This window comes from Pteropus alecto, unplaced genomic scaffold, assembly GCF_000325575.1.
Source record: "Pteropus alecto unplaced genomic scaffold, ASM32557v1 scaffold5, whole genome shotgun sequence".
In the NCBI taxonomy this organism is placed as follows: Eukaryota; Metazoa; Chordata; class Mammalia; order Chiroptera; family Pteropodidae; genus Pteropus; species Pteropus alecto.
Genome location: NW_006441953.1, coordinates 30,663,185 through 30,676,657, shown reverse-complemented (window position 1 = coordinate 30,676,657; position 13,473 = coordinate 30,663,185). Strand labels below are relative to the sequence as shown.

The following is a 13,473-nucleotide window of genomic DNA, read 5'->3' as shown; positions in this document are numbered from 1 at the left end:
CCCGCGGCGGGAAAGCCGACCGGTCAGGGCCGGGCCGAGGGCCCGGAGCGCGACCTTCACGACCACGGAGCCCTTCCCCGCCTTCCTGTTCCTTCCTTCCTCCTCCCTCCCTTCCTGTACTTACTGAGCACCTGCTCTGGGCCAGCCACGTTCCAGGCACAGGGAACAGGGGGACGACAGCAGAGGTGCCGGGTCCCGGAGCTGACAGTCTGATAAGGCAGACCACACCCGAGTGGACACGGTCATGGACAGAATAACTCCAGAGAGCCGGGCCTCCGACACAGTGTGAGTGGGGGGCGTTCTGTAAGGGCCCCTGAAGAGCTGACTGGGAGACAGGACCTAGTGCCATGAAGACCCAGGAGGGGCCCTTCCAGGCAGTAGAGGGCGCTGCAAAGGCCCTGAGGCGGCCCCAGCGGAACCCACTCCTGGCGGCCACTCTCGCGGCTCAGGCTTCAGGACTTGCACACAGTGGCTTTATGTCCCAACTCCAGGGACCCAGAACATAGGGACTGATGCCTGGGCAGAGGGAGCATCCAGAAGGAGAGGGTGGGGGTTAAGATCCCATCCAGCACCGAGCCGGGGGGCCACAGTGAGGAGTGGGGAAAACCCCGCCAAGGTCATGGGCTCCTTCAGACAGGTTTCAGGACTTCACTGAGCACCCAGCCTATGCTCCGTATCGGCCTCAGAGGACAAGCCAGGGGCGGGACCCTCCCTGAGGCAGCTTCACTTCCTCTGCCGGCCCAGGGGCCACTCTGCCTCCATCCTCCCCCAGAGTCCCCTGCGTCCTTGTCACACCTGCCTCCCACTGAGTCTCTTTGCTCCAGAGGGAGCTAGAGAGCCTCATGGGGCAGAGAGCACGGCCTCGAACATTTGGGAAAGACAGAGTGGGGGTTCCCTCTGGCCCCCAAAGAACTGAAGCACCTGGGCCCTCTCTGCTACTGCTTGTTCATCTGCCTCTCCCACCCCCACCCCCGTCAACGGAAGTCATATCCAGTAAGGGTTACCAGGGCTTGCACTGTGCCCAGCGCTGGGGTGGGGGGCGGGGTGAGGGAGGTCTGGCTGGATGTGCGAAAGGGTCTCCTCCCTTGGAAGGCACCCTCGCCCCCTCCAGGGTGTAAATTCCCAAGGGGGAGCCAGCAGCGGAGGTGACACCTGGCCCAGCACAGGGAGCAGAGAAGGGGAAGGGGTCATCGCAGGGCTGAAGGGAGGGCAGGCAGCAAAGCGGGGAGCTAGCGAGAGGCTGAGGAAGGAGCGGCCACTGCAGACGCTGGTGTGGCCGGGAGCGCGCCCAGCAGGCAGTCCGCGGTGGTCTGCCCCGGCCAGACCCACTCACCGCGGCCTCTCCAGCCCGGCCGACGTCCTGTCCCGACTGGAAAGGCTCTGAGCCTCCTCTCCCGGTGTTTGGTTTGGTTTCAATAAAGGAAGGCCGCTAAGTACTGTCCTCAAGAAAATGTAGCAGTGACAAATTACTGAGCAACTACTATGTGCTGCGCACTCTTCTAGGGTCGGGTAAGTCCTGGAAAAGACGGGGCCTCTGCTCCTGAGGGCGTGAGGTTGCAGGTTATCATACTTAACTCTTAATGACCAGGCTGTGGGGTAGCTACGACTGTCCCCATTTTATTCAGAGAGGTGACTGCCCAAGGTTATCGGCAAGGCATCTCAGAGGCTAGACTCCAGCCAGGCTTTATGGTCCCAAGGTGGCACTTAGCTACCCCTCCCCCTCCATCACTTGTCACCTGTGCGCAGGGCTCAGCCAAGCAGGGGGGAGGTATGGGCACATCACCACCGCCATCCCAGGCGCGCACTGAGGCCCCATCACCAGGGACTGGGTTAAGGTCCACACGAATCCCGGGGCGAGAGCAGACCTGGAATGCTGGTGGCGCCACCTCGCGGATGCTCCCCCCCCCAACGGTCACTGCCTCCGTGAGGCGTTCGGAAAAGCAGGGCTGGTCCCTCCTCTGAACGCAAAGCTCAGAGACGTGGTCCCCAGATCACAGCTCACACCAGTTCCATGTGCTCATGAGACACTTCTGTCCCCGAGTGGGGGGACAGCTCCTGAGGCAAGGTCGCTTCAGAGAGCAGCGAGTACTGGGAGACCAGCAGCCGTCGGGTGGGGGCAAGGCCGTGACGAGGGGGCAGGAAGCTCGGAGAGCTGAGAGCTGAGCGCGAACGGTGAGGGGCGGCCATGGCCTGGCGGAAAAGCCAGCCCCGCGGACCGGACGGAGGAGCCGTGGGCCACCAGGCCAGCCAGGGAAGGGGGAGGGGAAGTGCTTGACTTATATTCCCAGTCGTTGGAAGGTTCTAGGCAGCGGAATGAGACGAGTGGCATTTTTACAGCCATCACTGGCCACAGTGAGGACACATGCAGGAGGCCACCCAGGAAGTAACCGTCCAGGTCCAGACAGGCAGCGGTGAAGGAGGGGAGCCCCCCGCCCCACGCTCACCCTCCTCAGTGACCAAAGTCCAGGACTCGGGGGGCTCAGGTGCAAAAGAGAGACGCGGGGAGTGCCGGAAGCAGGGGGCTGGCCGCGTCGGCGGCGCGCCCGCATCCTTGATGGAGAGAAGTGTCTGGGACCACAGAGGCAGTGTCTGTGGTGCCAGTGAGGTAGCCCGCGGCTCGGCAGGCGTCAGGGTGAGGCCACTGCAGGCCCCGCGAGGCCAGGCCACGCGGGACACCAAGGTGTGGCATCGGCGCTCAGGGTGCGCTGGGTTAGCACTAGACCCCGTCCGGGTTTATAACATCTGACCACTCACTACACTGAGGTCCCAAGACGGGGAAACCAGCCCAGCCACCCGCCCTTGTGGCCTCCTCGTCCCCACCGCACAGGAGGCACTGGACTGCTCCCAGATCCCAGAGGTCACAGCGTGGCGGGGGAGGCGTGCAGGTAGAGACAGTGACACCGGGAAGCAGGTGCTCTGAGGGAGGAGCCTGGGGCCCTAAGGAACCGGGGCTGCAGGACAGACTGCTCAGAGGCGCCGTCCTCCACCGAGCTCCCAGGTGACAGCAGCGGCAATCACGGAGATCAGCATGGGTGGGTGCCTGCTCGGGCCCGGGCTCTGTTCTTGGCCCTCACAGTGCCATAGAGGGTAGGTGCTGTCCCCCAATTTAAGGACGGAGAAGGTGACATCACACAGGGGTTCAGGAATTTACCCACAGGATCCAAAGGCCCACATCCCACACACCAGCTGGGTGTCCTAAGCAAGACACTCCACCTCTCTGTGTCCTAAATTGTTCCACCTGTAAAGGGAACCGCGCTGCCCCAACTCGGCCGTGGACCAGCGGCACCAGCACTCGTGGGAACCGGTTAGGACGCCGACTCTTGGGCCCGCCCAGGCCTACCAGGCCCAGGCCCTCTGGATTGGGGCTCTGGGATCTGTGTTTAATATGCCCTCCTGGTGGTTCTGTCACGCGCCCCTCACCCCCCAAGTTCAGGAACCACAGCACTGACCTAATGGGTCTAGGCCGGATGCACATTAGAAGCACGTGGAAAACTTTAGAAAAACACCAACGTCCAGGCCCCACCTCTGCCCTCGCGATTCGAACGCACAGCCAGCCATGAGCCCCTGCCCTCGGGCGCAGCTTCTTGTAAGGATTCCCGAGAGGATGGATGCCAAGCGTCTGGCATAGGGCCAGACCCCGATCGATGGTGCCTTCCTGAGACGTAAGGGGGGTCCCTTTGAACCCCAGTCCAAACCTTTCGGCATCAAGATCCAGACTTGCCTCCCATCCCCCAACAACACTCCTGATCAAAAAAGAAGAAGCGCCTGCCTCTCAACTTGACCCAGATGGCTGGTGCACCGACGGTCTCAGGCTCTTGAAGTGATTGGCGGACTCTGGTGGCTACACCTTCGTTCCTCTTCCTAAGTGTGACAAAGCCCAACCTGTGCGGCTCGCCTAGTGGGCCCACTTCAGAGACAGCCAACGAGAACATGAATGGTCCTCTTGGGGACCCTGAGGGGACTCAGCAGGAGGGAGACTGAGGGGACGTGCTCCTGGGGTGCGGACTCCACAGAGGGGAGCCCTGGCCACAGCCTCGGCCGCCCAGGCCTCCAGCAAGACAGGAGCTTGTTCCTGCTCGGTGCTGGAGGGTTGAGGTGGCCTGCAGAGAAGTCTCCTAATGACATGTGGCAAATGACAGGGGTCAGAGGAGCCAGCTTTGAGGGGAAGGGTCAAGCTCTACAACCCCGTTATCAGGTCGTCAAGGGAAACAGCAAGGCCATGGGGACACTGGCCAGGACATTAACCCAGGCCAATACCAAAAGTCTCATATGGGGACAGAAGGGAAATGTGACCAGACAGAGAAGGACAGAAAGGCCCCACAGTGAGACGGACGGTGGGCTGGCGGCTCCCATCTGAAGCGAGGGAGCCGGGGAGGGAGGTGTGGAGGGAGGTGTGGGTGCTCTGCGGTTGGGGGGCTTGATGGAGGCAGGGATTTCTAACCCCTGGAGCACCACCGCTGTGGGCAGCTGAACCCCTGACGTGCGAGAGGCCGGCCAAGCGGGAGCCCCCCATTGGACAGAGACTGCGATGACACTCGACCGTGCCCCAGCTACCTGGGCTCTGCTTACTCGCAGACACTGCGCAGCGAACGCATTCGTCAGGTGTGTACTGAGCACCTACTATGCGCCTGGCACAGTTCTAGACCCTGGGGAAGCCATCATCATCTCCTTTTCAGAGAAGAAACCAAAGCACAGCACGAAAAGGCAGAGTGCTCACCCAAGTCCCCATAAGCAGCAGGGATGGTGGGGGGCCGTGACCCCAGCACCTGGATGAAGAACCGGTGCTTCCCCATGCCCCGAGCCCCATCGCTCCCCACCTCTCTGGGTACACACGCAAAACGCTGTGGAGACAGAGAGTGGGGCGGCGACAGCTCTGGCCCACGCTGCAGGGGTGGGAGTGATTCCCTCCGCCCCTTTCCTACTGGGTTGGAGTGAGGCTCAGTCAGCCCCAGCTCCTCAGAGTTTTACGGCACGGTCACCTCCTGACGGGCCCCAGGGAGGCCTGGGAAAGCGGCCCGTAGGCCCAGGGACCCCCCATCGGACTGTCTGGGGCCAGAGCGGGCAGGGCAGGAGGAGGAGGCCCGGGCTCTGCAGGGGCGCACCACCACCAGAAACTGTGTTTGGGGTTTCCTGAGCTCCCGGGGAAGGGAGCAGAGGCCAGGAGTCTTATCATGAAAGCCAAGTGTATGAGCCTGACCTGCACCGGGAGCCCAGTAAATGCCTGAGAGGGCAGGGGTAGAAGGAAGGAGACGAGATGGGGGAATGGGGGGGCCTCCAGCCAGCCTCAGGGGGCCAGGCTTCTCATCTCCCCTCGTGGCAAAGGCAAGTCCCTCCACCCCACCCTACCCCAGGCACCACACACGGGGTTCACTGGAACTTGGGAGGGAGCGGGCCTATTGATCGCCTCCCTTCTGCCAAGTGCTTTGGTGCCTAGTTATCTGATTTCACAAACGAGGAATCTGGGGCCCAGAGAGGCTAAGTGAGCAGCCTTGGGTCACACAGCTGGCAATAAAGCTTCAAGAGTGGTTGAGAGGAAGTCAACACCACCCACCTCAGGGGTGGCTGTTCTATACTTGACAGCACCCAACACAGACGGTGTGTAATCAGCGTTTTGGGGGGACGCAAGCCCGGTGGTGGTCAAGAGCAAGGCTGGAGCCTGAATGCCGTCCTGGCCCCACGGGTCCCTGGGTAAGCCACTAATGTCTGTGCCTCAGCCCCCATATGTTCAGTGAGCATGGTCACGGCACCTGAGTCACAGGCTGTCGTGCAGAGAATGGAATGTGTGCCAATGCTCGGGAGAGCGAGCACCTGGAGGCCAGTGATGGTGGCTGCGGAGAGAAGGCCCTCACGGGGGACAGCGAGAGAAGCAGCCCAGCAAGTCCCGTCTGCGTCACACACCCCTCATCTGTGTGACAGGTGGCGGTCCCTGACAGTCCATGCTGAAATCTTCAGTTGGGTCCCCCAAACGCCCCAGCTGGGATACAGTGCGGACTCGCCCGTAAGACTAGCATTTCCTGAGGCCGGGGGCTGGGCGGCAAGCCCTGCGGACGGTAGGTGGGCAGGCGGCCTCACCGGGAGCCGCCGGCCTCTGCCAGCGAGCACGCCGCCCCGGTCCAGCCCTCTGCCCTTCCAGCTGCTCGGCCTGGCCTCACGCTCGCTGTGTGCTCGGGTCTCAGAGTCCCCGTCTGCAGAGTGCGGACTACATCAGGGCTTCACAGAACACGAGCCCTGTGGGGTGCCCTCCAGAAAGGTGTCCGTGGCTTAGGAGATGCCACCGATGCCATCGCCCCTCTGGGGGAGTCGCACGACACTCACATATTAAGGACTGAAAAGTTCTGCAATTTAAAAATCTGTTTGCGAGTAATTCAGTTTTCCCCCGACTTCTTGGACCCTGTGGTTCGTTACTCCTGCTCGCAGTGTTAACTCCCTAGAGAACACGGGCCATCGTGGGAACGTGCGCTGAGTGCAGTGGGGGAGAGAGAGGGAATAATGTCCTGTGCTGGAGGTGCTGGCGTCCGAGGAGGACGCTGAGCAAGTCGAATGATGAGCGGGACCCGGTGGAAGGTAAACAGAGAGCAGCACGTGCCCGGGCCCAGGGGCCACGTGGGGGTGGCAACGGCCCTGACCACACGGGACAGACTGGCTCTGAGGCTGGAGGAGAAAGCAGGTCAAAGCTACCGGTTCGACCCTTCTTCTGAGGTCAAGAAGAACCTTCTAGAGTTTTTAAGAAAAGGAACGACATGATCAGATTTGTGTTTCAAAAAGTTAAATTCTGGCAGCTTCTGAACCCTGGAGCTTGGAAGAGACAGGGAGACCGGTAGAGGGGCCGGGGGGGCCCTTGACGTTGGTCCAGGTGAGTGATGGCCAGTTATGAACGACAGCAGGAGGGGTTCAGTAGAGGAAAGAGAGGTTGGCCCCCTGAACCTCTCACTGAGCAAGGTGAGAAAAAGCGGGGAGTCAAAAGGCTCTGGGGCATTTGGGGGAACGATGAGGCCACTTCCTTTGTTTGAATTGGAAGGAGAAGGTGGCTGTTCAGCTCCAGACATATTGCCTCTGAAGCATCTGCGGACGCCCTGGAAGCATTTCTCAGGGCTGGCCAGGCTGGGCTGCAGTAATGAGTGAACCCCAAACCTCAGTGGGGTAACCCAGGAAAGCTGCGTTTCACTCATTCACAAAGTGTGATGCAGGTCAGGTGCCTCCACCGTGTGGCTCTGCCGTCTGAAACACGGCCTCCAAGGGCACGGAGAAGACAGCCTGAGAACCACCCAGGATGCTGTGTGGGGTCGGACCTGGAAGGCACGCCATCTCTCATATCCCATTGGCTAGAGCCTACGTTCATGGCCTCAACCTACGGGCAAGGGAGGCTGGCAAGTGTCGCAGCACATGGGCATTTGGCGAGCCCCGCCTGTCACTGTCGCGCTGGCAGGGAAGCTCCAGAGGCCTTCGGAACTGGTGACTAGAAGAATATCTGGGCTTGAGACATAGATCTGCACGTGACTGTTAAATGAGATCGCCCGGAAAAGAAAACAGGACGAGATAAAACGGGTAACGCCATAAACTACTCTGAGGTGGTATTTAGGGATTCCCACAGGATGACTCAAGATTTAGTCCAAATCTCTTGTTTCCAAATATCCGATTATTTGTTGTCATGTAGACAAGGCATCCAGACTTCTTCCTGATTTTTCAGTTTCCATATGGTTCCTTGGCACCGCACCGGCAGCCAGAAGCAGCTGGCCAGTGCTAAAGCCCCGTGCTGCTCCACGCCGGTCTCTGTGTAAGGCCAAGGGCTCACGATGGTAGAGCTGTCTGGAGGAGGGGTCTTCAAAGGCTTCAGTCTTAACAAACATTTTGAAAGACAACTCACAGTATTCTTGCCTTTAAGACTCATTTCAGAAATCAAAATTTCTACTACTGAACTCTTAAGCATTGATTTTTTTATTTAATTGCTTTAGACGCTTAAAAATGTTTTCAAAAATAAAATTTGTTACAAATAAAATTTTGGTAGAAAATCATGGTTTGAGGGACTTCAGCTTAGAGGTGAATTAAAACTCACCGTTTTCCCTGGAAAGGGTTACTGCCTTAATCCAGACTAACAGAGAAGCTTGGGTAGTTCTTCAGAATGGATCTTGCAAGGCCCTTTCCTGAGGCCAGTGTCCCCACTCTGAGACCATAAGGGTCATGACGCTGGAACTGTATCAGTTTCTGCCTTCTACTTATCCTCAGAGCCCAGCACAGTGCTGGGCACACAGTAGGCATGTAACAAGTGATGGGTGGATGAGTGGATGGTTGGTTGGATGGATGGAAGGATGGATGGATGGAAGGATATTGGACAGATGGGTATATGGGTGGGTGGATGGTGGGTGGATGGACGGGTGGATGTACAGATGGATGTACAGATGTGGGATAGATGGGTGGGCAGATGGATGGACGAACAGACGGGTGAGTGGATAGATGGATTGGTGGATGGATGGATGGATGGATGAGTGCATGTATGGATGGGAGGATGGCTGGGTCTGCCACCCTGAAAACGCTGAAGAGATCCAGACCCCTAAACTACAATTGCTGAAGTGAAAAGCAACTTGGTGGGAGAGACAGAGACCTGGGCCGGAGGTCGGGACGGCCAGCTCCCAGTGCCAGTGTTCCACTCACAAAGCTTCGGGAACTGGAGAAAATCCCTTTCCCCATGGGTGCTCATGCTCCTCCTCTGCTCGGTGGGGTCACATCCACCCGGCCAACCCCCACAGCCTCACATACAGCCACGTCAGGGAGGCAGAACTCCACTCAGGGCCAAGCGAAGACGCTGGCAAGCTTCTCTCCAAAAATCAATTACCAAACAGTACAAATTGACAAAACAACCATTTGCACACTCTGGAATTCATCCAAGAGCAGCAACGAGCTGAGAAGTGTTTGTGCTGAACGGTGCTGCACTCAGGCACGAGCACTGGGGCCCGGAGCTGCTCCCACCCCCGTCACCCTCACTGAAGAGCCGGCAGGGCAGGGCAGGCCAGGAGGACCAGCAGCTGCGCTGCCACACGTGAAGGGGAATCGCACAGTTTGGCACAGTGGGTGACACCTATGCCTAACAGCACCGTCAGCAGAAATGATCTGGAGGCTGTAACATGGCTGAGGCTGTGTGTCTCTGGAAAGGGCCCAAGCCAGCCAGACTCCCCACCGACCCCAGGGCTGTGTGTATGCACACAGGAAACAGGAAAGCCTCGCGAAGAGTAAGGGCCAGGCAGCCGTGAAAGTGCCTTAATTTTTAATGTGTTCTGCTACCCACACACAGGTCTTTGACAGAGGACAGAAGGCTTACTAGCTGAAGGTGTTTAAGAATTACCTCTGACCTAATCCTGGCTGACCTCGAAGCTAGGCGGGAACAGGGGCACAAAAGCCAGGCTTAAAGAAATTAGAAATTTTTAAAAAGACAATATCAGCAGCTGCACACAGCAAAGGAGACGGATTTCACAAATCTGGCCAGGCAAGTTACTAAACTAACGAACAAATGAACAAGCAAACAATATCAACTATCATCTGAGAGAAATCAAAATCCAGAATTTACACAGTATATAACCTAAAATGTCCAGGTTTGACAAAAAAACGTTATTATGAGAAATTCACAGAAACAGAAAACTATGACCCATATTTGGGGAGTAAGGGGTGGGGATGGGGAGAGCAGCCTTTAGACACCTCCATAAGTTGGGTTTGATAGTGAGAGAATTCAAAGCAGCTATTATAAATATGATCAAAGAAATAAAGGAAAGCATGACAATAATAAGTCAATAAATAGAAAGTTTCAATAAGGAGGAAAAATAATGTAAAAACACACCAAATGAAAATTTTGGAGGTGAAGAATGCAATAATGAAGAAAGTTTATGAGCGAGGCTCAACAGCAGATTTGAGACACCAGAAGAATCAGTGCATCTGAAGACAGAGTAATGAAAATTATTTAATATAAATAACAGAGAGAAAAAAAAAAAGAACAGAACCTCAGAGACCTACAGAACCAACCCGTGTGTGATGTGAGTCCCGGGGGTGCGGGGGGAGGGTGCGAAAATACCTGAGGATTAATGGCCAAGAACTTTCCAAGACAAGAAAAACTTTAAACATCCAAGACACTCAACAAACTCCGAGTAGGTTAAGTACAAAAAAATATACACCTGGACATGTCATAATCAACCTGCCGAAAAACGAAGAGACAGTCATGAAAGCAGCAGGAGAAAACCAACTCCTCACGTACTGAAGAACAACATGATGAACAGTTGGCTTTTCGTCAGAAAAAAAACAGGACAGAAGGCAGTGGGATGACATAGTCAAAGCACCAAAAGGGAAAAACTGTGAACCAAAAATTCTATATCCAGCAAAACTATTCTCCAGAAATAAAAGTGAAATCAAGACATTCCCAAATAAATAACGATAAATAGAACTCACTGCTAGCAGACTTGCCTCACAAGAAATACTTTAAAAAGTCTCTCAGGCTGAAAGGAAATGACAGCAGATGGTGACTTAAATCCAGAAATGAAAAGAAAAACATCAGAAATAGTAAATATGAAGGTTAGTATAAAACGCTCTATAAATACTCCCTTAAATTCTTAGGACAACAGAAACAATAATTATGACATTGTACTGTCGAGTTTCTAACGACAACAAAAAAAGATCCGTGTGCGACAATCATAACACAAAGAGGAGGCAGAAACAAAGCGATATGGGAGTAAAGCTTCCGCATGCAATTAACACTAAGCAAGCATTAATCTGAAGGTGACTGTGACTAATTAAAATGTATTCTGTAGTCCCTAGAGCGACCACTAAGGAAATATTTCAGAACATATGGTTTTTTAAAAAGGAACTAAAATAGGACATTAAGAGTATTCATTTAACACACAAGGAAGCAGTAAAGGAGGAACAGAGGAACCGCCAAAAATAAATAAATAAACCCATAGGAGAAAGCGAAAACAACAAAATGGCCGATGTAGAGAAAGGTAATAGAAATTACATTAATGTGAAAAATCGAAATGCCCCAATCAAAAGGCAGAGATTTTTGGACTGGGTATGTCAGCAAGATACAAATACATACTACCTATGATAGACACAACTTAGATTCGAAGACACACATAGATTGAAAGTAAAAAGATGGAACAAGTATATGCCATAAAACAACCACCATGAGAGAGCTGGGAGTGATTATTTTAATATCAAACAAAACAAACTCTAAAACAAGAAATATTACTAGACATAAACAGGGACATTTCATAATTATAAAAAAGTCAGTATCTAGAAGATAAATGCAAGGGGTGGCTCCATAGTGTAGTGGTTAACAAGTCTGCTTTACACACAGAAGGTCCCGGGTTCGCGCCCCAGTGGAGCCACGGGCCATACCCTGGGTGCACCAGGCCTCCCGAGTGCTCCAGGGGCACCAGGCCCTGGGGGTGGGTGGCGAGCGTGTGGGAGGAGACACCCCGCCTTCAGAGGTCCAGTTCTTAAGGGGAGATGGCAACATCCGTAGGTCAGGGATGGAAGTGGGGGTGGGGGGAGAATTAAAGAGAGAAAAAAAAACTATAAATGTATACGCCCCTCACAACAGAGCTTCAAAATACATGAAACAAAACTAACAAAATCGAAAGGACAAATAGACAATTCAACAATAATAGCTGGAAATGTCAACATCCCACTCTTAATAATTGATAGAACAACGAAATTGTTAAAACCAGCAGGGATACAGGCGACTGGAATACACCATTGACTAACAATCTAACCAAACCAAAGACTTTGGGACAAACCTTCTTTCTAAGCACACGTGGAACATCCTCCACGGTACGTCACGTGCTAGGCCATAAAATAAGCCTTAATAAATGTAAAAAGATTGAAATCATATAAAGTATGATTTCCGACCACAGTGAAATTAAGATATTAGCGACAGAAAAAAAAATCTGTGAAAACCCAAAATATTTCAAAATTGAAAACCTACTTCTAAATAACTCAAAGGTCAAAGAAGAACTCACAAGAGAATTAGAAAATATTTTGAAATGGATGGAAAATCACAATATATTAAAATGTATGGCATGCAGCTGAAGCAGAGCTAAAAGGGAATTCATAACTTCAAACACCTATTTCAGAAAAAAGAAGGGTCTTAAATAACTTAAGCTTCTGCCTAAATAGGCTAGAAAAAAAAGAGCACATGAAACCAAAAGCAAGAAGAAAGGGAATAGGAAAGATTAGAACAGCATCAATGAAATAGAAAACAAAAAAGCAACAGATACAATTAATGAAACCAAAAGCTGGTTCTTTAAAAAGTTAACAAAATTGACAAACTTTTACTAGTAGGACAAAGAAAAAAAAGAGGAAAGATACAAAGTACCAAAATCAAGCATGAAAAAGAGCATCATTACCAATCATGCAGAAGTTAAACAGATTATAAAAGAACAATATAAACAACTTAATGCCAACAAATTAAACAACTTAAATGGATACACTTCTAGAAATACACAAATTACCAAAAGTGACTCAAAATGAAATGCAAAATCTGAATAGACCTGCAACACAGACACTAAGTTAATAATTAAAAATCTTCCCACAAGAAAAAATTCACCAGATTTGCATGGCTTCACTGGTGAATTCTACCAAATACTTAAAGAAAAAATAATACCAATCCTTCACAAACTCTTTCAGAAAATAGAGGCGGAAACATTTCTCAAGTCATTCATTCCTCAATGTATCCCTCATTAAATTGTTACGAAAATCCATAATAAAATATCAGCAAACTGAATCCAGCAACACATAAAAAGGATTCTACTCCATAACCCAGTACATCCTAGGAATGCAAGGTTAGCTTGACAACCAAATATCAATAAATGTGATACAGCATATTAATAGAACAAAGGGGAAAAAATCACGATTATTTCACAGCTTTGAAAAAAAAATCAGTACCCATTGATAATAAAAACTCTCAAACTAGAAATAGAAGGGAACATCCTCAGCCTGATAAAGAACATCTACGAAAATCCACAGCTACCATCACACTTAATGGTAAAAGAAAAACACCACTTTCCCCTCTAAGGAACAAGGCAAGGATGGCGGCTCTTACGACGTTTATTCTACCTTTTACTGGAGGTTCTACCAGGGCAGTAAGTCAGAGTAAATAATGGAAAGATGATAAACTACCTTTGTTCATAGATAACATGATCCTTTATGTAGAAAATCCCCAGAGACTCATAAAAACACTAACAGAACTAATAAACAAGTTTAGCGAGGCTGCATGATACAAGATCAATATATAAAAATCAACTGTCATTCTGTATGTACGAACAATTCAAAACTGAAATTAAGAAAACAATTCCTTTCATAATAGCACCAGAAAGAATAAAATGCTTAGGAATAAACTGAACAAAAGAACTGCGAGTCTTATGCTGAAATCTACCAAACATCACTGAGAAAAATGAAAGCGGTTTTAGATCAATAGGGAAATGTTCCCTGTTCATG

General features: G+C 52.0%; 1 protein-coding gene across 1 annotated transcript in view; it reads right to left on the bottom strand.

Annotated features, from left to right (window-relative positions):
- Positions 1 to 13,473, bottom strand: part of SORCS2 (sortilin related VPS10 domain containing receptor 2) — a 377,827-nt gene that overhangs the window by 339,999 nt on the left and 24,355 nt on the right. Inside the window, exons 3-4 of the mRNA XM_015594851.2 lie at positions 4,718 to 4,841; positions 2,005 to 2,159 (exon numbers count right to left, since the gene is read on the bottom strand). Coding sequence (XP_015450337.1) covers positions 2,005 to 2,159; positions 4,718 to 4,841 — 279 coding nt within the window. The remainder of the gene's footprint in view (positions 1 to 2,004; positions 2,160 to 4,717; positions 4,842 to 13,473) is intronic.